At 50.1% G+C, this 23,230-nt stretch overlaps 1 protein-coding gene across 4 annotated transcripts in view; it reads right to left on the minus strand.

Moving 5' to 3' along the window:
* Positions 1-16,052: 16,052 nt before the first annotated feature.
* FNIP1 (folliculin interacting protein 1) overlaps positions 16,053-23,230 on the minus strand; it is a 71,934-nt gene continuing 64,756 nt past the window's right edge. For all 4 annotated transcript variants that reach the window (XM_075102947.1, XM_075102944.1, XM_075102945.1 and 1 more), the window contains 4 exons: positions 22,843-23,011; positions 20,794-20,991; positions 20,300-20,415; positions 16,053-19,288 (listed from right to left, as the gene is read on the minus strand). In XM_075102947.1, coding sequence (XP_074959048.1) covers positions 19,210-19,288; positions 20,300-20,415; positions 20,794-20,991; positions 22,843-23,011 — 562 coding nt within the window. In that variant the 3' untranslated portion in view covers positions 16,053-19,209. The remainder of the gene's footprint in view (positions 19,289-20,299; positions 20,416-20,793; positions 20,992-22,842; positions 23,012-23,230) is intronic.

Below are 23,230 nucleotides of genomic sequence, written 5' to 3' on the forward strand. Positions count from 1 at the left end.
CCCGCCGACCCCAAGCAGAAAACCACGAGAACGGGCTCTTTAACCCAGAGAATCAGCAAGACGGGCGAGAGGCGGGGCGGAGGGGAGGGCGGGGCGAGGGAGAGCACCGCCTCCCGCCTGAGTAGGGCGGGGAGAGGGCGGGGCCAAAGAAGGCTCGCGAGGGTTGGGAGGGGCCCGGCGCACGCGCGCTGAGGGGCGGCAGCTGGCGGGTCCCGGGGCGGGCGGCCATGGCGCGGGGCGGGGAGGGCACGGCGGCGGGGCAGCTGCTTGTCCCGGCGGGGCCGCTCTACCGTTGCCCCCGGCGCCTCCCGCCCCCTCCGGGGGCCGGGGCGCGGGCTGCCGCCCGGCGAGAACGCACCACCACTGCCAGCCGTCCTGGAGCGCCGCCCGGCCAGCGCCGGGCGGGTGTCCCCGCGGCCGCCTCCCCCTCACCAGTTGCTGCCCCGGGGCCCCCCCGAGTTCCTTCTAAAAACACCTTCTGTGCCACCTTTACACCCGAAATAACTCATTTTCTGTGCTAGTTGCATTTTGCTATCAGATGGGACACACTTCAATTAGCGTTACCATGGGCAGGGATAACTTTCCTGTCACGATACCATATATCGCCGTGTCGTTTCCTCACTGTTACTCCCATGTCTTGTGCACATTCCCACCTTTTCTTCAAAATTCTGGTTATTCACCTTGATTCTGAAAGCCTTTGGCCTCAGGCCCAGAGCTGCGGGGTCCAGATTCCCCAGACGGCACCCCTTTGTCCACTGAGGCCGGGTCTTTTTCCTGAGTCTTTTCACACAAAGGCAAAACGACAGCCCTACCGAATTTGGGTCTCGGCCTTCATAGCAGTTGCCCGGCTCTGAAGCCTGGAGGGGTTTTCACCTGGGCTGGTCCCCGAGTCCTCCCGGGACCTGCATTTGCAGTGGCGGCGGCCCCTCGGGGACCGCAGGAAGGAGCCGTGCATCCAACGTGCCTCGGAAGGTTTCCTTCCTTACGCCAAGTCCGACTTTATGAATGTATGAGATCAAGGCTATGCAGGCACACAACTTGTGTTTGTCCTTTTTCTTGCTTCTCTTCCTAATAAACAAGAGTGGTTTTGTTTCTTCCCTCTCTCCAGCTATTCCTTCCCTTTACCACTTGCCCTTTATGGCACAATTGCCTTTGTTGCACTGGAGGATGTTATTGGCCATTCCAAGCTGTTTTATAATATATCTAGTGTTTCCTTCAAAATAAAATCTGAGGAAATTTGACATTTCCTCAACTGTAGATTTTTTTGATGCTGCGCCTAGTATCATTGCAGCCACAACAACAGTGCAATGGGCAGCCCAGATCCTAAAAGCAACTATTCTCACCATCACAACGTCATTACGCTGCTACAAAAGACGACAGAAGATGCTCTCAAAAATGACAACCAGGTAGAGACACCGTTTCAGTCCCATAAAGTCTATCAAGACTAATTTCTGGGTTTTTTTTTTTTCATTTCATTCTGAACTCCCGTGGTAAAATTAACATTTCCAAATATCATGTCTATTATTGTTCCAAAGGTCAGAAGTTTGTACTAGTTATTTGGCAGAACATCTTATCCTTTTTCAACTTTAGTACATAAAATATTATTTCCAGTAGTGTGGGAATCTTCGGAGGTTCCCTGCCAGGAACGCAAATGAAAAAGCTGGGGATAAAAAGTTCTCCTGAATAAGTGAGGAGAAAAAGTAGGAAAGAACTGAAGCATGAATCCTTCTTTATTAAGAGATATGTTTTTCTTATTTTTTCCTTCATGTTTTCTTTTTTCTTTACCAGAGATGTAATAGCAAATCAAGTAATTTTTCTTTATCTGCTCAGTTTATAGCTAAAGATCATGTAAATGATCGGTCGATACTCCCCAAGTGTGGGTGGCTGGGAAAAAAACTAATGGAAGACTAAAATTTAAAAAATGTTACTGAAACCTGCGCCATGACAGTTCTCATGTAGAAGGTAACTCATTCTACCACCTATTCCAGCTGTTCAGCATTCCTGCAATCAAAATAACGCCAGAGTGGGCTCCCAACATGGGAATAAAATTAGTAGCCTGAGAATTCCTTTTTCTTCTGCACACAGATTATCTTTCTTACTGTACATCAGCCGAGAGACAGGCATCGCGCAGTAAGGTGGACAGAGGTGCTCGGTGGGAACAAAAGCTGCTATTCCAATTGAATTGCTTGGCTCAACTGACCCGTGAAACAAGACTTACCTCACTCCAAAAATACCTGAATTTGGGTAGGTGGTGGCTCTAATAGCGGCAGTTATTCCAGGGGCTATTTTAGCTGTCAGGTTTATTTTCCCAAGTATCTGGAGAACAATGGAAGCGAGTGTCATGATCCTAACTGCTTACTGGTGTTACAGCCTATGTCTCCACACGGTAAAGCCTACGTAGTTAAACGCAATTAAGACGCTTTCACAAGGGAGTAATTTCAGGGCTGGGATTAAAGGATGTGGCCGAGCAGGATGCCTATTGTCTCTGTGGAGGGGAAAATTTGCTTCCCTTTTGTCTGGACTCTATCACTCTGCCCGAATAAAGCATCATCACTTACCGCATAGGTTTTCATTTATTGCAAAATAAGAATGTCTGTAGTCTTACATGTAAGCATCGAAGGTGTCTTGCTATTTATACAGATTAGTTGCAATCTCAGGAGATTCAATGTTTCTGCTTCAAACATCCGTGAATTTGAGAAGACCAGCTAAATTACGAAGTACATCTCCTGGTATGTTCCTTCAATTGTTTGGGTCCACCGACACTCCCAAAGATGTCTTTTAATCTCACGCCTTTCACCGCCATGAGCACATCCCAGATTCTTCAGGGTAAAACGCAACTTCCTCACCTCTCCCAGTGGGAAAGATACATAATTGTCATACACCGTAATATTTCTTAATTATATTTTTATATATTCTATATACTTCTTGTTCCCGTGAGTTTTATTACAGGCTGGCAATTTCCTTCCTCTCATTCTCCAGTACGGCTGTTAGGCTATTGTTTTTGATTTCGTAGCTTTGGAGAAAAATTCCCTTTCAGAGATTCATCCCATCATTGGCAACGACTACTAGAGAAGTATGTGGTTAACCCGCCACAAGGAAGACGTACAAACTAATTCTCTGCCTGACCAGAGGAAAACAAAATGTTCTGGGAGTCCCCAGTGGGAAGAATCTCTTCGGGCTGTTTTACCTTATATGCTTATTCTGATGCTTAACTTCCCGACTAGAACATGTTTGCAACGGTTCAGTAAAAGTATGTGAAATTGGGGAGGCAAAGGGATAATTAGTAATTTTGTGCAAGTGCACCTTTTGCAGGAAAGTTCCATTTTTGCAAATGGTACAATGCTGGTCAGGTACCCAGATACGAACATTGATGTCCTGTCTAAAACAGCATTTGGCAGCTCAAAATATCAATTTCTGAAATTATGGCCCAGAAAATGTGAAATACCAAATTATTTTTGGAAAATCAAAAGCGAGAATGAAATGGTCATTTCGTATTGCACCACTAATTTTGCTCCTTCTGAGGTAAAGTTCCCCACTGCGCGTATTCCTAGAGCTTCAGTGCAAAGGGGAACGGTGAAACGTCGAAATGAAGCATGAGAATTGTCAGATCTTCATCTTTCTGCTGTATCATAACAACATTTTTAAGACTAAAAAGCCATCTTTGTTCTATTTAACTCAAGACTAGCGCGGCTTTCCTTCCCCCTACAGATTTTTCCTGAAGGGTAAGACTAGAAAGCCGTGTACACATAAGCAATTACGGAGGTCATTGTGACAGTCAAACCCCTATTTTTCAGCCTTAATCAAGGAGACTGAAACAAATGGGATGCCTAACAACTCTTAAATGCGGGGATACAACCGCTTTCTCTACTTACGCTTTACCTTCAGCGGCAATTTTCCTTGCTTTACTGTTCCCTGTCACGCATCTTTGATGGTCTCTAATGTGCTGAGTGCTGGTGTGAAAGTACTGTGAATACAGTGAGCCTCGAGATTGAAAGGTCTTAAGACTATATTAACATGCAAAGGGAGGGGGATGACAAGCCCCAGCTGCTCCCTGGAGCGGACTGAGCCACAGCTCCAGCGTGGTGGAGAGATTAACCATTTCCTACACCTTAGCTCCTGACTGAAGGGAACACCTCCTCTCGACTGAGGCCGCTTTATGGGATGCCCACGGGAAGGGCTTCACGGAGGACAGGTGGAAATTCTGAAATAACAGATTATTTCACGCTCGAGGATGCATAGCGGGTTAGGAACATCGTACCCTGGCCATCATGTCCGGTAATGCCCAGCCAGTCGCACACCGGACCGCTTCTGGAGTCCCAGTTCCCAAGTGAGGAGCAATCTGCTAAAGCGCACAGTGAATTAGGTTATTTGACATTCATTTACAAAGGTTTCTCTGAAAACAAAGACGTGCATTGATACCGAGTCTCTGAAAGTTGCCAGTGAGGACAGTGAAAGCTATTTATTTTGAAACAGCACTGGCTGTCCCGTGATGCTTACATGTATGTTCTCGTCTACCTCATTTCCCCTCCACATCCAAATGTGAAGAGACACGTATCCAGAAGGGCATTCCTCGCCCTTGCCGGCTGCTGAGTGACTTGAAAGGTGCAACTGAAGAGAGGAATGGCTGCCTGCCCGCCCTGTGCCTGCCGCCACCCCGCCGCTGAATTACCAAGCTCTGCTGAACGTGAGTGAGCGGGATCGGGAGTGAAAGGACTCCTGCCAAGTCACCGGGGCATCCAGCCTGCCCCAGGCATAGTATAGTGCACCACGTTATCAAAAGTGTCCGATAAAGCAGAAGAACAACTGACAAAAACATTCCAAATTGTTCTAAAATGCCACCTGAAATAAAACCAGCTGGTTTGGTTAAAGCCAGTTCTTGCCCCAAACAGACATATGCTCCGCAACAGAACAGCTCTGTCCTGTCTGAACCACGATCTTTTATCAAACGGTTTGTCTGTCTTCTGCCATTTACTCTTTCTACGCACAACCTACAGATATTTGATTCCAGCCCCAGCGCTTTGTTGGCAAAAGCTAAAAGAGCATATGGACCTGTCTAGATATCGGAGGTACCCAGCAACAGTATACAGATGTCCAAGCCCTAGCCTGAAAAAATTAAAGAAGGGGGCGGCGGGGGGGGGAAACCTGCCCTGCCAGGAGGCAATCTGGAGTCTAGTGGCTGCCCCATTTGCATTTGCTTTGTTGTTATAATCAGGTTAAAACTTCAGCTGAAGGATTTTCTTCATCTGTCTGTAGGAAACCTCGTGCCAAAAACCATTAGAAAGGAGAGGGTGGGTAAGAGAATGGGCTGGGCACAGATAAAGATGAAGGCTTCCAAAAAAAACCCCCAAAACCAAAAGAAAGAACACTCCTGCCATGGTAAACTCCCCACCAGTTATCTGGCATGGGTAGCCAATTGAACATATCTTATTCCAAAAATTTAATGCCTCTCATTAATTCTTGGGGGCCGCTTAAAGCTGTACAACTGTAAGTTGCAAGAAGATTTCACAAACAGTGGGGATTTTGCGACGCTGACCTGTTATAACCCAGAGAGAGCATGTAATACATGTAATGGTATTTGTATTTTTCTACTGAGTAGTTATTTTCAGAGGCAAAAAGCCAAACACTTGCATAATTCAGTGTTACCATTCTGTGTATCCATGACATTTGGAAGTGGACAACACTTTGGCTGATGATGTTGAGCTAGTAAAAGAACAGGGCATGTCTACGGAGAAGAGCCAGTTTAAATATGATAAAGAGTAGAGTAAATAGGATTTCAGTCCTCCCCCCTTTTTAAGTAAATGGAGTAATTCCCTGAGCATGTGGAAAAATAATAAACAACCTCTCTGCTGCCAAATAACAGGCCAACAGTCTAGACTTTTTCTTAACTGGCAATCAACTAGATTAAGAAATAGTGAATAAACGCCTGACATTTCTATTTCTCTGCTTTATGCAATCGAATACGTGCTACTTATTTGTGAAATCCTGCGAGGACTATTACAGCATTCGACTCAAGACCAAGGCTTGGGAAGACTTGCAGTTCTTACCATTTTCTTGCTGCTGGTGTCAGTGTCGGGGGACTTTGCAACCATGGGCGTTGCTATCGTAGCTGAGACCGGTGCAGCGATTCAGCCAGCATCACATCAGCTTTCCACTGTGTGCGGATATTTCATATGTTTGTAGGAGGATAAGTGTCCGTGTGTTTGTGTTTCTCCGTGTGTGTATAAACTATAATTTAATTACGAAGAAATGTTGCACAGTTTAGTGGAATCAGTTCAGGCCTGAGAGCCAGGAATGTTCGGTGAACTCACTGCAAAGTTATGTAGGCCAAAATTCCTTGTATCATCCTCTGGTTTTAGTCACATTTCGGTGCTGCCGGTCTGATTTTTCTGATGAAGAGAGTATAAACAGCTCGCGCTGACGCTGGTGCGTTAGCAAGCGCTCAGCTCCTCCACGCTGGTAGATTGGGTCCCCTCGCATCACAGCACCGTGGCAGAGGCGGTTGCTTTTATCATCTGTCTTCGCACGATGACATACATCCTTGTTATTCCTTATGATCTGTTCTCCGGCTTTTAATGACCCTACAGAGCTAATGAGATGTTTAGATCCCCCACCCAAGCACAAGCATATGGATGAGATGATATCAGGCGGCTCGCTGAAGCCATTCAATCTCAGGCATGCAGAATATCCAGAAAGTTCCTTTTTCAGCGTGTCAGTTTTAGTCCTCAAATGCAGAAGCGTACGGCATGCTTACATGATGTCAGCAGCATAACAGAACAAACTGTCTTCTGCAGACAAAACCCTGTCTATTTTTAACTTTAAAAAAGATCTGCAGATGACTCTTCTTCCACTCGGTGTGGTTTTCCTCCCTTCCTCCCCTACTTCCAGAGGCCCCGGCCTTGGTAAAGTCACACAGTAATCGTGTCTCGTGGCGGGCGTGATGATGTGACGGCAGGGGATATCGATCCGCAGTGTCCCAGAGCCTGCGGTGGCCTCTTCCCACAGCCCAGCAGCTCTCCCGCAGCAGGCAGCTGAGCTGCTCCTGCTGAGAGACCACCAGACTCGCTTTTACCTTCACGCATCAAAAAGCCAAGACATCCAGGGATGCCGTCCGTCCCTCCTCAGCTGGAGGGGAGGCACACAAGTGCAGACCCAGGAGGAAACAGCCTCGCTAGGCACAGAGCGGGGGCTGAAGGTACAGCGCCAGCAAGAGCCACGGTGTAGAGTTAGTCTCCTCCAGGAAGACCTGCTCGTTTCTCCTTCGGGGACAGGAGTGGGGAGGGACCCTCGCTGCAAACCCTGTCATCCCACCCCAGGGGTCCGCAGCGTCTCCTAGCAGGGATTTTGCCCGGGAGGGGAGGCTGTGACTAACCTACAGCAACTCCTGGAGTGCATCTGGTGTGTGTGTGTGGGGCTAATGCGAGGGGAGAGGGAAGCGTTACTCTGTCCTGTGCTTTTCAAGTAGATGACCCTACTGGTTGGGTTTTTAAATGCTAAAAGTGCAAGCATTCGCCATCTTCCTTGAATGAAAGGAAGCATTGTGCATGAAACACAGGAAGAGTTTCCTTTACTGTAACTTGTAGGGAGCAAAGGAAATAAAAGCAGAACAGCAGCGAGGTGAAGGTCAGATGATCGTATGAATCATACGGTGATGCAAGTTATCAAGTGCGCCGCTCAGTGCACCGCCCAATGAAACCCGCTGCCACCTAAGCACACAAATATCACTTACCTACAATCACTTACCCCACATGGAAGTAATTTCTCTTGCTCAGAGCGGAATGGGCTGCTATTTTTTTGGTTTCTTACTATGAGACTGTGAATTTTAAAAATCAGGAAAAGATCGATCAGGTAGGACAACAGCGCTGATAGCGAGGCAGAAGCAATTTCTGTAGGTTTTTAGGCATGTCATTGCACCTAGGTGAAAGCTGAGCTGCAAGCATTCCCCAGTCTGAAATACTGCGGAGGCGATGGAGGCTGCTGCCGGAGTATCGGCAGAGCTGTGTCTGGAAATCCGTTTGCATCAGAAGGGGGAACACACGAAGTCATGCAGAGAGCACGCCGACTTCCAGAAGCACCGTGACACCAAGAACAATCTCGTCAAGATTAATCAATAATTTTTAATAACTGCGCATGAAATGACCGCGCAACTTTGACTCTTCTGGAAAGCTGAATGGGGCTCGCTGTATTTTGACACGTCGCAGATAAGCTGCCCTCCAAGTGCCCTTGCTCCCCTCGACGCCGTTAGGAACACGCTGAGCGCCGCACCAGCACGCTAAAAGCCATGGATGGTACCAGCAGATATCTCAGCATCGGAATTTTTCAAACTGTTTTAGTGACTAATATTTTTCTCAGAGCTTTGGCCAGTGGGCAGGTTCTTTCCAGAGACGTCTGCGTTGCATTTGAGCAGTCGGGTTTCATTGCTGTCTTTACCTAAGGCAAAGCTGTCTTTGCAGTAGGAGGGTTTTCTTTTATATAAACAATCGCTGCAGCAGTTGCTCTTTTGTGAACTACTAATTGAGCCTGTCTCCAGGAGGGCATTACAAATGTGCTGCACTTTTTAAAGAAGGTACCAAGAGAAAGGGAAACAGTTTGTGGACTCACAGTTAAGGAGACCTTGAGGTAGCAGGAGCCACCCCAGAGTCATGCTCTAAAAGAAGGATGCGCACACAAATGCTAAAGAATCTGCAACCAGAAATGGCAGTAAGGGTGTTACAAGAAGAAACTACAAGAGCAGAGCTCAGAAGCCCGCGACCAGGAAGGGGATCACCAGCAGCTGCAGGTATCTCCACGGATCTGGCCCGTAGCTGGCCCTGGTTGACTGTACGTGAAGACCAGAGACACCCCAAACGTGGCGGCGTGGTGACTGTTGCGCATCCCACCAGCGACCGTGGTCCCGCAGATGGAACTGTTGGCAACGCCATGGGCAAGGAGGGGGTTACAGTTCTGGTGGTAAAAGTATTTTCCTCGCTGAGGTAGCGAGACCGCCACATGCTCCAGTAACGATGCTCAGCTGCCTCTTCAGTTGACAGTCTGAACAGGAAATAGCCGACTCACAAATTAATTAGGACTGCTTAATGAGCTCTCATGCTTTGACTGTAAGAGGCGAAGGCGGAGGACAGACACTGCTGATGGAAGATGCTTCCTCTAAAACTGCCTCTGTTGGAGGCGTTCTGAAAAAGAGGGAATTCACCCCGTGTTTCTGAGACTGATGGCTTGCCCTGGACAAATCCCGCCTGGGCTCCGGCCGAGCGCTGCCCGAGCCGATCCTTCCGCGGACCAAAGGGTGACCTGCCGCAGGCACCCGCGATCCAACGGGGTCACAGCAGCGTGCGAGCCTGGGAAACCACGATGAGGATGTGACAGTGAACTACAACATATTTGAGAAGTTGTATTTAGGTTAAGGATTACTTTCCCCCTAAAAACAGGAGCCTGAATTTGTAGCTGTGAAGAGCTGCAACTGCCAGGAGGAGCGGGACTTCTTACTAGCCCAGGACAGGGCCCTCGATTTTAATACGAAATCAGTTCAAGCCTCTGCTTCTTAAAAAACTGTATCTGTTTCCATGGGGAGAGCCTGCTTTTCACTAACCTATAATTTAAGAAATGGTTTGCAGATTTAAACTGTATTTTGAAAAATAAATTTGCCTCCAGGCTGATGGCTTTTACAGCCTAACCAGCCTCAGAACAATGTCATGTGAAATGACAGAGATCAAGACCTTTAGTTAAACTGTTGGAGCTGTATAAGAAAAACAAGCCTGGAGAATAAAGCACACTATCATTAATTATTCTGGCACAAGCAGCACAGCTGCAATTATCTTGTTCGCCGAGAATGTCTCCTGCAAATTTTATCAGTCATATTGTTAATACATGGAAACAGGAGCCCTTATTCTTTCTGCTCTTTCGGTAGTGATCAAAATTAGACAAGATTTCTAGTTACAGCTGCTATTAATAAATCCACTCCTTGAAAATTTGGTAGTTCATTTCTGAGGATTCAGCGCGCTCAATAAGCTATTGAAAAATATAATTGCTCGTGGCTGTAATTTTGAAGTAATTATAGAAGAATTGCTGAACGTAGTCTTTTCGAATGCATCAAAGTTCTCCAAAGTGAAAAGCATCTCTGGCAGGAAAAACCAAGCGCACAAACCCATTGGTACCCTCTTCCCAAAAGTCACTGTTTATAAACGCCTTTGTAGCGCAATGACCTTCCGCAATCCCCACGCCAGGGCTTCAAACGAGGGTGTTCGCTCAGGAGACGTCCCGTGCCTTCGAAGCACCGGTTCCAGCGGTCCAGTATCAGTGCCGGGAGCCACTGAGCGACTCACCGTGATCGCCCCTGTACGGCATCAGGCTTCGCCTCCGTGCGCTCTCACCGCTGCTTTCTGCGCTGGCTCTGGGCCGTTTATAAACCGCTTTTCTTTTGGTGACAGTGGATCAGTGGAAACATTCAAGAAAATTCCATTGGCCAAGAAAAGTAAAATAATTTGCCTTTAGGCAGTAGAGATGCTCATGTCTCAAGGAGACACTCTCGCCCATCTTTTCCAGCCTGACTACAGGCACTTCCATAAGAAACGTCGGTTTCATTCTCTATGCCACTCAAGGAAAACATTTGTTTTCCATTAACAGGCTGGGACAAACTCCACCTTCAGCTCTCCCGCCCGGCCCCAGCGACGCCACAAGCGACGCCACAAGCGACGCACACGTGTCTCTCAGAGCTGCGACTTCAGCCCATCCCACTCGAGAAGGAAATAACGGCAGGAGCAGCCCCGCAGCTCGCGTACCGCAACTGCTCCAACGCAGCAGAGCTGCGTGGGACGTCGCTGCAGCGTCCCGCACCTCCTCAGTGGTTTTCCTTAAGAAAAAAAGCTGAGTCTGTCCAACCAGCGGCACAAAAGCTCAGGCTAAGGAGTTAATGAAGAAGAAAAAGCAAGTTCCAGATTAAATAGACCGTCTAGTTACGGCGGTTAGAAACTGAATAACGGGAGCAGCCAAAGGCATGGCGGTCGGAGAAAGTTCCTCTCAGCAATTTAGAAAACACAGGAGATGAAATCTTGAAATAGTAAAATACCAGCACTGAACAATGTCTCTACAGAACCCGTTGGGCTCAGGCACAGCCCCGACCTGCGCCAGGCAGCGCTCTCCAGGGCCTGAGCCGTGACCTGTGTCGGAGGAAGCGGCTCCCTCTTGTTCACAGAGGGTTCTGATTTTGTAATGAGGAAAAGATGAGCGAGGGCAGGATGTTTCCCTCCTGCCACCCCTACCCTGAGATAATAAATGCCAAAGAATTTTCATGGTCTATAACTTCATCTCTGAGAAGACAGATCTACATAAAAAGCGTTACCAACAGAGCCAGGTCCCTAAGGAAAACACCAGCAAGCAGAAAGCCTGAAGGCATTTGGGGAGCGAGGGGTGGATCACCCCAGGACCCCACACCAGCACTCGGACTGAGGCTCTTCTCCCTGCCCAGGGCCTGGCTGGAGATGGGGCGGAGGCAGAACGGCCGAGTCACAAGGAATGGGCACCTCCTTTTCTCCTGCGCTGCTTTTGGAATCCGGGACAAACCTACAGCCCAAATACTTCCCTTGGGATGATGCAGGAAGGACATGCCGGCTGGCCCAGGGTGCCTCATCAGTGCTGACCGGCAGCGGAGCTCCACCGTGCTTCCCAGCTCTGCCCAGGCGTCGCAGAGTCCCAGACTGGTGGGGGTTGGAAGGGCCCTCTGGAGCTCACCCCACCCACCCCGTGCGTGAGCAGGCACCCCCAGAGCAGGGGCACAGGGCCGCATCCAGGCGGGGGGTGAATGTCCCCAGGGAAGGGACCCCACAGCCCCTCTGGGCAGCCTGTGCCCCTGCTCTGGCACCCGCACAGGGAAGGGGTTTGTCCTCATGTTCGGGTGGAACTTCCCGTGTTCCAGATGGTGCCCTCAGTGCACAAATTTGGCATTTGTGCCGTTGCTCTCCCTCGGTGGTGTTTGAGCCCCCAAAGAGCTGGCTAGAGCGCACTGCGAGGCTCCAGTACAGAGCTTTGGTGGAAACTTGGCCTTGAAACAACGACGAGTGTCTGCGGCGGGACTGGAGCACCCAAGCCCCAGCGGGAGGAACCCGCATGGCCGGGCTCACCCCGCAAACCACCGGGGCCCGTTGTTCAGCCCCGTGCCCGCCACGGCCCAGCTCGGGGCTCCTGCGGTGCCGATGGGACGGACCTGTGCGCGCCAGCTGCCCTGCCCACGGACCGGCCACGACAGGCATTGCTCAATCCCACAGGGACTTTGAGCAACAGGTACCCGGCAGAGGAAGCCACCCCGTGCTGGCGTTGAGCTGACGGGCGTTAACGTCACAGCTTGGGGAAGGGGCCCGTGTTGCCGTATCTTGTTCCGGAGATCAGATCTTGTGGCAGAGTCAGCCGCACAGGGCCCCCCTCCGCCAGCAGCGCAGGAGGTGCTGCCGGGTGCCTCACCGCAGAACGCTTCTGATGTTTTTCAGGTAGCCTTTCCTTCACCAGTAACGCCTCAAACCACAGGACCAGCTTCTTACTGTCATCTGCCTTACTTTACACCTTATTTCTTCCGTGCAGTGGTGTCCGGTGCTTGGCAGTAAGCGCTCTCCGTGCCCTGTTGTGGCTGCTTCGTGAAGGCAGGAGCTCAGGCGGTGACTCCCCACCCTCCGAGCAGATGTCTTCAGCTCCAGCTGGGAACAAACAGCTGGAACAGGCAGACATTTAGAAATCAAATTCTGCCGCTGCACAAATAGTTTCAGTAATGAAAATAAACAGAGAAAGGGGAGTAGCATGCTTCCTCCTGCTACTATGCTTCCTAGGAGGAGACGGGCTGTAAGAGAGCAGGGGACCTGCACAAGACCGAAGCAGATGACAGCTCACACGAAACCGTTTATTTCCAGAGGCCACGCAACGTGTCCAGCCTTGCGGGGTGGCCAGCAGACATGGCCCTGGCCAAAAACGCTGCCCAGCAGTGGTCCCTTGGGAGAAAGGAGGGCCACGGCACCTCTCCGACTCACACCCCCCCCGCCGGCTCCTCAGCTGATTCCCATGGGGATCCACGGCTCCGTGGGAAGCTCCACATTGGCACATTGGGTGCCGGTCAGGGCAGGACCTCACTCTGCCATACCTCGGGAGCTGAGCGAGCCCCGTGTCCTGCGACCACGCTGGCAGAGCTGGCACAGCACAGCCGAAACCTGGAGAAAATATATTTAAAATGATGCTTTTTCTGTTAGGGACGGTAGAAAAGGGCAGGCTCTGGGTCAGCGGTTAACCCCTGCGCTGCTGGTTGGGAACTGTGCCGTGCCTCTGGCGTTACCGCATCCAGAGGCTTCTCGTGTTTCTCCTCTTTTTCGCCCCGCAAGGCATCTGGACTCGCAGCACCAGCCCTGCGGTTTTGCTGCCTGGCGCCCTGCTCCTTCCCTCTCACCCCCAGGGAGGGGGAGAATTGTCGCTGCAGCGGGGGAGGCGCTGGGCACACCAGGCACGGCCAATTTACCTTCTAGCTCCGCTGCCAGGAGAGGTCTGGAAGCAAAGCCCACGTTACCGGGGAACCAGGTTCTGCCCTAAAAGCCGGGATAGAACCCGCCAGGATTTGAACTTGCAGTTCTTTGACTGCCAGACCTGAAAAGCACCGATTCCAGTAAAGCAGCGTCTCTGGTGAGCACCGGCAACAGTTTTCAAAAACCCCAAGAACCGGTGTATTCAGGTTTGCCTGTAGCAGTAGCAGAGGTGGTGTTATTGCACACAGGGGAGCCAGGAAGGCCGTACAGCCGGCGTGTGAAGCCTGTAACTGCTCCTGCAGCCCATGAAAAAAAAAAAAACAAGGGGTGGCTGGAAGGGAACGCGCTCGCTGCAGCGCATAAACAGAGGCGTTACTTTCAGCACAGACACAGGCTCGGAAGACGTGTGTGTCTCCAGGGCGTATGCTCGCTTTTAACTCCAGCTACAAGGCCGCTATTTTTGTAATGATAAATGCTTTAAGTCACATCTGCAGAGAGAGAAGAAAGCAACCGCGGTTCAGCAGCGGAGCTGTTTAGGGGCTCCGTGCGTTTGTGCAGCCGACAGCGACACAGCGAGCTGCCTCCCGCCCCGCGGGTCCAGAAACCGTCCTGCGGTTGCTCTGCGCTAAGCCGCACAGAAAACACTCCTCTCCTCTTCTGCAGCCCCCCTGCTAATCACGCGAGGGATGAGAGACGCTGTGGTGCTCGGATGCCCGTGGCTTGCTCCCCTGCCTTTGCCTAGGCAAAAGTGAATTAGCTTTCCCCTTTGTTCCAGGAAAATTAAGGGAGTTACAGAAAAGGAGTAACAACACATTAAAAATACCGGCTAGCAAGTGCTGTATCCCAGTCTAGCTGGAGAGTTAAAAAGGAAATCCATTCTGGGCGTTAACATCAGCGTTTTCTGGGTGCTGCGGTGATTATACTGCTGAATTTACCGCGAACATCATCGCTTGCCAAACACCCGCACAGGCACAGGATCACCGGCTCCCCTCGCACATCCCGTTGGGGGGACACCTCGTCACCAGCCGCTCTGAGTGGGGTGCGCTCAGCCAGCCCAGCCCCGGCCCGAGGCACGCTGCCAGACGTCTGATGGTCTGCTCGAAGCAGCGGGGCACAGTGTGCATCACCGGTCCCCGCAGCGGAGCCTGCTGCCTCTCCCCCGGCCGCAGACGCCGCTGGAGCCAGACTGGGTGCTGCCCGCCGCACCCCTCCAGCGCTGCTGTTGGCATCGCAGGCTCGGCCGTGTGAATCCATCACGGCACAGGACCACTAGGCCAAGCAATAAACCCTTATGTCACAGTTATTAAGAGGCATTCGAACCTCTATGGATTGTTTTTACATCGCCCCACCCGCACGGAGCATTTAAGGCAGTTGATACCACACTCCTCGGGACGGGGATGGAGAATTCATCCGTTCCCTGCTCATAAGGAAAGCCCACGGTGGTGCCACAGGACCAGTTTAAATGCCCACGAGCCTGTTGTCCCAGCTTTCCTTCCTCCTGGAGATGAAAAAAAGTCCGGTAACAGGTATATTTTTACAAGACAGGACTCGGCAGCTGCAAGTGGGAATCGCAGGCAGCTCCAGTCGGGTAAGCCTCCCCGTGCTGCGTCGGCTCCGCGGAGCCTCCTGCCCAGCAGCCGGTCCCTGCAGGACGGGGCCGGGGCACCTACCTCTGCTCATGCCCTGGCTCGTCCTGTCCCAGTCCCACACCTCGCGTGCAGCGAGGGCTCCGGGGGAAGGCAGGTACCAGGAACGGAAACCACGAGGAAGCTTATCGAATCATAGAATCACAGAATGATTCTAAAAGTAGCGGGTGCAGCTACTTCAAGCAAAGTCTGCGTCTTCTGCTGATAATTCATTCCCTCTTCACGAACACAGGAGCTGCGTTAACCCGAATGCTCCAAAAGCCATCGTGTGCGCGCTCTGCTACATCTTCCCGAGTTTTTTCCTGTTGTATGATTATCACTTCACTTTTCTTGACAGCACTGTATCAAGATTTGAACGTATAGTTAATAAAACCTTACGAAGACTTCTCGATAACCTTTATCCCCGTGCAGCAGCCCCGAGAGATGGAAAAGGGATTGTGACCGGGCAGGTGGGCACGAACACGGTAACTTGCAGGGGAGGAATCACAAACACTCGACGAGTGTGACGAACAGCTTTGCAGGTAACTTTAGGGGCACACGGACGGACCGGCACGAAGACCACGGCTCTAGGGCTACGTCTGCTCTCCTCAGGCAAAGCCAAGCATCAGGGCAGAGGGCCGGGACCACCTCCCCGACTTCCTGTCGCCTTCTGGGCCTGCCACATTCACAGTTCACCTTCGCAACCGAAGGGGCAGCAAGTTCAGCTACAGATTCCTACTGGAAATGATGAATTCCTTAAGAGACCCCCAAATGAAACGGCTGCAGCACGCCCGAAGTGCTCCGAGTGCTCGAAGCACGCCCCGAAAGGACATGTGATGGGAGATGGACAGGCGTCAAAAGCTTGAGATGGTGATGGTTTACCCACTCGCCAACTCTTGTAGAACAAGTATAAAAAACGGACAGAAAAATGTACGGGGAGTAAATCGACATACTGTATTTATTGCACAAATTTCCCCTAAAATTGGGAATGGTTATTATAATACAAGTGCACATCTTGGGAAATATATACAAAACCAGAAGAGATAACAAGTATGTACATTTTACCCAGCATTTTACAAGTACCACCATCTAAATAATTTAGAGAAAGCAAAAAAATTGTCATAAAACATCTATAATAACTAATAGGGAAAACATACGCAAGGTGTAAAATCCTTTCTTTTAAATAGTTTTTTGTTCTTAGCAGCCCAGTGTTCGCCAATTGCAACAAAACCAGATTTGCTCGTTTGTGTGCTTAGTACGCGTAGCTTTCAGCCAGAAAATTAAGACACGTCAATGGAGATTGGTAATAGTGGCAAAAAGAAATCAAACGTTAGTTTTCTAGTCCCGTAAAACCAAGCGCGATTTACCGTTTAAAAACCGATGCCATAGTCCTGTAAAGATCCCTTCTCGTATTATTTGACAAGCACACACACGTACCGCATTGTTCACGTACCCTAGGCGTTACCTTACAGACTCACTCCCCGTCACGCGAGGGCTTTGGCCGCGCTGTGACCACAGCGGCGCGCGGGGACCCGCTCGGCGGGCGGAGGGCGAGGACACCGCATCCGCGGCCGCCTCGTCTGGGACTAAACACATCATTACGACGGCATTAACGGGTTGCGTTAGGCAGAAGACAGGGGAGAAGGACGCCACCGAACAACCTCCTTTTTCTCCTTCTCAGGTTAACGCTGATTTTAAGCTGTGCAAGGGCCTTTCCTGAGAGTCAAACCCCTTCCAAAGCAACACCCACAATTCGCCTAGTAATGGTTAAATGGAGGAGAAGATAATATTTCTGGGTAAGGATGCGTTCGAAGCCCAGTCCTGGGAGGTGCCAGGGTCGGGGAGCGGCGCGCCCCAGCTATTCGGGCACGTCCTGGGGCTGAACCCCCCGACGGAACCTCCGCAGGGGCGGAGGCGCATCCTCGGGACCCTCAGCCAGGACCACAACGCCGGCGGCGCCGACATCGTCAGGTTACAACTGCAAATCTATGTACAACGTTCAGAATCGTAACTATTGGCTACACGACGCGTTACAGCAAAGAGTTAAAAACCCACGTTCTGAGCTCAATTCCTAGATTTCATTAAAGACGTGGTTACACAACCGGGCCCCTACGTTTTGTGCTCATTCCAGAAGCCAGATGTAAAATAACTGTGTGGTGCAGAAAGGACGTTTGAAGAACAGGGGAGAAACAGATCCTTAGGTCACATATTGAACCCAAGTTTCTTCCCTGCAGCAGTCAGCGTCAGGTTTTATATACAAAAGTTTCAGATGACGCCGCCTGTATTAACGTTTGGTTTACTTACTAGCGAAGACTCAGTCCCACATGGAAAGACATGTGGGTTTGCCATGTAGGTCTTCCCTGGAACAGAGCCTTAGCTTACAGATTTTAAATATTACTGAAAAACAACCACTCCGGGTGAAATCCTGGCCCCGGCCAAGGCAGGGAGGAGAGTTTTGTGGTTGGCAGCGGTGGGGCAGGGATCTCTCCTATTGTTTTCAAGTTTATCAAATGGTTAAAATAGATTCGTATTTAAAATAACTCTGCGAACAACAATAGCAGGCGTGCGAGACTATTGAAAAGATGATTACAGAATGACGTCTTTATAGAACTGTATCTCCTACTTCTGCGGATAATCCACGAACTCCAACGTACTGAACGTAATCGGTGAAAACAGAACCTAAAAATCAGCAACGTTAATTGGCTGCTAGGACAAACACGCAAAGAGAAGCCTATAACGAAGTGTCCAGTTAAACTGAGGTAGTAGAGCCTTTGAAAACATCATCCACCTACCACTGTGTATTTACATTACTTACACCGGGTTGGGTCCATCAGCTATTCGCACAACTATCGTATATACAAGGAGAAAACAGCGATGGCTGAGACGAGGAGAGATGCTGAGAATAAAATAAGCAAGAGTTCCTGCTGGTAATTACCCAAGCGAGTAGAAAAGGGATTCGAGTCATCCGCATCAAGGGCGTGTTTGTCAAAAAATCATTTTGGTATCGCTACACTTCGGTGTAATCCGCCTTCGTCTTTTGTAGGGTGGTTTTAAAAAGTACATCAGTTAAGTTACCTGAGCAATTAAGGGTAATAGTCTATCCGTTTGTTTTTTTTTTCCCCAATGCTTTGGTACAATTATTTCTAGTTCCTTCCTTCGATAGCTGACTGACTGCTGTAAAAAGAATGCGATGTTGCAAGAACATTATAGACCCTAAAAGAGTCAGAGGTAAGAGTCATGTCATTCTGGGGAGCCCACGGGGAAACTAAACCAGCGCTCTCGTCAGATTTCTGTTTTAACGTTTTGATTATGTCGTGGAAGAAAAGCATCACTTAGTATAAAGCAACATTTAAACATTATAAACATTTAATACTGGTTACAACGTCCGGCCAAGAAGGAAAATCTCCATCGCTAGTTTGTCTGTTGGCCTCTTCCTCCCTCCTCCCCCCCCGCTACTCCCTCTCCCCAGGAGAAAGATCATAAATAAATTTTGGAGCTGAGTGTCATTAATAAGCTTTTTACAAAACAAACCAGCCACCCCCCCACCCCCCCGCCAGCCCTGTTCTTCCTCTGGGAAGCATCCAGAATTTGACTAGGACGTGAAAAAGTAGAAGTCGTTTACAAATGGTTGCAGCTCGAGAATTACACATCTTAACGAGATCCTTATCAGTGGAAGCCGGCCTGAAGACAGCTGCTGCGTTCTCTTGTGAAGTTTATAACTGGCGGTAGCATCATATGTTTCTCAAAGCAGTTCTTCCTCGCGTTCCCCAGTATAAATTACAGTTAGCCACTGTGGCAGAAACTGATTAAAAAAACCCCCGATCTTCAGCTTTTGCTGAAATCTTTGTGTTTCTGTGTTTGAAATCGCGGGCTTACTCGTTTTTCTTTCTTCCTTTCTTTATCCTTTTTTACAAATGACCAAGCGGGAGAGGAGAAGTCTCCGACCGCTTGCATAACGTGCAGTCACACACGGAGGTGCTGCAGCTCAACGAGCAGTTTGGTTTAGCTCCTTCAAAGAGAAAGGAGCCAGAACAAGTTGTCTTCCACTTTGTTTCCAGAGAGGGGGGGGGAAGTCAACGTCTGTGGCCTCTGGCATTTTAAAGCAGTATCTGGGCAACATACGGAGAGTGAGTGCTTGCTACAGCTGCCAGTAACGGGAGGTCGCTGGATTCGATCCTAAAAGGAAACAGAAGAGTCGCATTTAACCTAAGCCGACACGTAGCTGGGCTGAACGCGTGCGTTAGTAACCACAGAGCCTGCGCAAGCGCTGGCGCTCGGGCCGTGAGCGTACGCAGCCCCGAGGGGCAGGACATTCGTCAAGGAGAACTGAAGCCAACGGCGCTTCTCTCCCAGCGCGGCGCTGCCAGCTGGCTCCCGCGCTCCGGCCACCAGGCTGTTTCTAACATCCCCTCCAGACGCGCCTGCTCCCGCCGACGAGCGGCGGCGGGGTGCTGTCAGCGCTGCCGTACCTCCTACCTGCCCGGCTCGGCATGCTTTTGGTTTTCACAGAGTCAACAAACTGGTGAGGAAGCAGGTGGAGGGAGGAAAACCAGCAGATTCCTTCCTGCCCTCAAAGCAAAGGGAGCAATAGTTGGGGGACAAAGCGCGGGGGCAGAAGACCAGGCTAAACTACTTCTGCAGCTACCAAGGAAGCCCTGGCACCATCCTGCAGCTCCCCCCGCTGCAGCTGCTCCCCCATCTCCAGCTCCACACATGCTCCATGTGCCTTCCTGCTCACCCTGTACTCCTCCCGCATAAAAAGATATTCAGAGCCTTCCTATAAACACCCCTTAAATAGCTTCTCTGCCTGTGCCCCACACCCACAGAGAGGTATTATGTGCCTTACATGACACAGAGGGTGTTTTCTGCCATGTAGGGAAAGTCAACCTGGAGGAATCAGGTGCCCCACGTTGTTCAGTGATGACTGACCAGCTAAGGAAGGAGTCTGATAAGCTCTGGAGTGCTGAGCCCATCTTCCTGCCCGGAGGGAAGAGAGAAAGGCTGGGGGATCCTCAGGATCAAGCAATGGCTAAGGAGAAGCCTGCGGCCATGGGTGATTTATGCCACGCTATGGTTCCAGTCCCACATTTAGGAATCCATTTCACTGTGCTTAAAACAAGCCTAGGCGGAGGATTTGGCACCAGGAAACCCAGGGCAGCACCGCTCGGAGGAAGTTTGTGATCGTACCCCAGCACCATGCCCAGCTCCTTGACGTGAACTCTCATCTGGCCCTTGAGATACTCGGACAGCATCTTGCTTTTGAAATAGAGCTCCTGCAGCCGATCTTCCAGGTGCATAACACACTAGAAAGCAAAGGGAGTTGTGTCAGGGAGAAGACAGCGCTATACCCAAGCCGTGGCCAGCCTCAGAGCAAAACAGCACAGACCCCATACGTCTATTGGCCGTGTCTAGGTGAATAATTACTAAGATATTCACTGGCACGGCTCTTGCTTTTGAGCAGAAGCCTTTGACTGCACGTTAAATCAGAATTAATGAGACGGTTGTCTCGATTACAGAGCAGCGTTTAAATGGACAGCTCAAACAGCTGCACCAGGGGGTGCTCTGGCTACTAAAATGTGGCTACGGATAAATAACCCAGGCAGAGCCTGGCAACCTCTTTAACCTACGAAGTGAAAGGAGGCTTTGAAAACATCGCCCTCTCGATTGTCATTCATACTTACGAAGTTTGGAGATAAATTATGCTTGTAAAGCTGAAGAGTGGAATGAAGCAGGTTGGAGACAAGACTCGAGACTAACACTTCTTTTCCCAGCTTATTATCAATCATTCGTCTCTGGCTACTGGCCACTTGCACTGTCCATTTGTCCGTGTCTGCAATAATGCAGACGGCTTCTGCAATGGGTTCATCCAGAACAGGATGCTAGAAACAAAGAACGAATAGCACAACCCTGAGAATGACCGACGACAACGGTCTCTTCACGAGACGCCGCCGCCCTGGGCAGCGGGGATGGCAGCCCAGACACTGCTCCATCTATAATACAGTAACGTGTGCTAACGTTGCGTTCCATCGATTAAAACCAGAGCTTTACTGTAAGCAAGGCACAGCCTTAGGGTAGTCGCTATTTTACATTTCCTTCCAGGCTTGGAAGCCTGTCACTGGCTGACAAATCTTTTGATACTTGATCTAAAGAGTTCTGACGTATCTAAAGTATCTTTCAAATGCCTAAAACTGAAAGTACCCAAACCCCAACTTGCTGTTCAACATGGCTGTGTTAACGAGGTCGGGTTTATTCCCAGTTTCACGGGTTTCCCTGTACGGGAGGGCCAGCAGAGGGAGTCAGGAACCAAGCCTGCGCCCAGCTCCTCTGTTCCCTTCCTTCCAAGCAGCGTTTCACCTCTCTAAAGCCATGGAGGTTTCAAAAAGGCAGTATTTGGAAGGCCACTGCCCTCCCCAGTGCATTCTTTGGGCTGGACTGTTAGGAAGCGGCCCTTTCCAGAGAGTCCCGGCAGGGACTTCACACAGGGCTAGGAAGCAGTTGTTATTTTACTTGAGGATAAGCATATACAATCTTGCTCAGTCATTTCGTATCCTCTCCGTCTTTAACTTTTGCAATTGAAGTTTAAGTCTGCTGATGGACGTGCACCGCTATTAGGCTGTATTCCAGATAAGTCTCTTTCGTAGCAGCTACCTCACACTGCCGCCTCTGTAGCCTGAAGTTCAATTACACTTCACAAATGGTTTAAACATTTGGCCTAAAACACGCTGGCTTAAAACGGCGCCTAGAACAGCCGCGCAGGGAGCGAAACTGCCCCCCACAGGGCCGGGCACGAGGAAAGGGGGGGAATGGCCGCAGGAAGGGTAGCCGTGCCTGCGTAAGGGGCGATGCGCGTCGCTAATCGAGAGGTGTGGAAGAGGGGGAGGTTTCAGAGGCTCCCAGGCGAGCGCTCAGAGAAGCAGACTGCCTGCTCACCAGTCCGTGTGCGGGTCTTTCCCCATTTCCTTGGGAATAAGCTAGAGGGGAGCAGAATCACGCTGTTCAGTGACAGCCTGCTTTCCACTCCTCTCCTGGGGACCATAAAAGGCGTAGGAAATACCCAGCCATGCCCCAGTTCATCTAGGGAAAAGCTTCTGTGGAGAAGAGATGGTTTCGGGCACACAGAAGTATGAGGTCCCTCGGGACAATTATCTTTCTATTGGTTTCTCCTTTTCCAATGAAGCCGGCACTATCGGACGCTTTGACTATAGTCTTAAAGAAAGAGTAACGTCCCCAAAACACTGAGCATTCCTGATGGCTTCCCCGCAGAGAGCCCGTTCTGCCCCACGAGCAGCAGCACCTCGGTTAGCCGTGCGCGGAAAGAGGCGGGAGCAAAGGCAGCTTCTGCACACCCACTGCAGCAAGGCTGCGTGCCCGGGAAGAGACGCGCAGCAACCTGGGCGTTTGGTCTCGTTCGCCTTCGGTCCATCCTGTGGGCACGGAACCGTCAGCAGGCTGCCCTGCCTACAGACCATGATTTCTCTACGGCTTAGCACAGAGACCCCGCTTCCCAAGGGCACGAGCCTCTCAGCCAGCTTCAGTGGGAGTCTAGCTTTTTGTGCTCCAGATTTGCAGTGAAAACCCCACGTTTTTCAGATACATTAACGGAGAGAGGAGAAAAAATTGGTGACTTGGGACTGTAGAAGCCTGAGACAGTAAATATTTCCACTTCCAGCTTCAAAACATTTGCCTTTCCCTACTGCGACAAATACATTTACCAAATATAGCTTAATTACCTGCACAGCATGAGATAAATCTGACACCAAACAGTGCCTCAGCTTTTCATCACTTCCTATTCCTTGCAAAACAAAGTCAGGGACGTAAGAGGAACAGTAGCCACCTAGCAAGGATCGTCCAAAATTGGCGATACTGGGCTGGACAGAGTTCACTTCAACTAATTTTGACCTGCAAGAAAGGCATATCAAAGAGATGCACAGTTATAACCAACAAATTCAGCGTTACAGAGAGCTGGCATTTTCGTATCTATCGTATCTCTTCTAACTTCCCTTCGAGCACTTTGTAAAAAGAAAGGGTTTCGAGTCAGTTTTGCAGTCAGCGCGTTGTGGAAGAAAAGGATACGAGCCACGATCGCAAAGCACAATTAGTATTTTTTTCCAGACCACT

This window comes from Phalacrocorax aristotelis, chromosome 8 (assembly GCF_949628215.1).
Source record: "Phalacrocorax aristotelis chromosome 8, bGulAri2.1, whole genome shotgun sequence".
In the NCBI taxonomy this organism is placed as follows: Eukaryota; Metazoa; Chordata; class Aves; order Suliformes; family Phalacrocoracidae; genus Phalacrocorax; species Phalacrocorax aristotelis.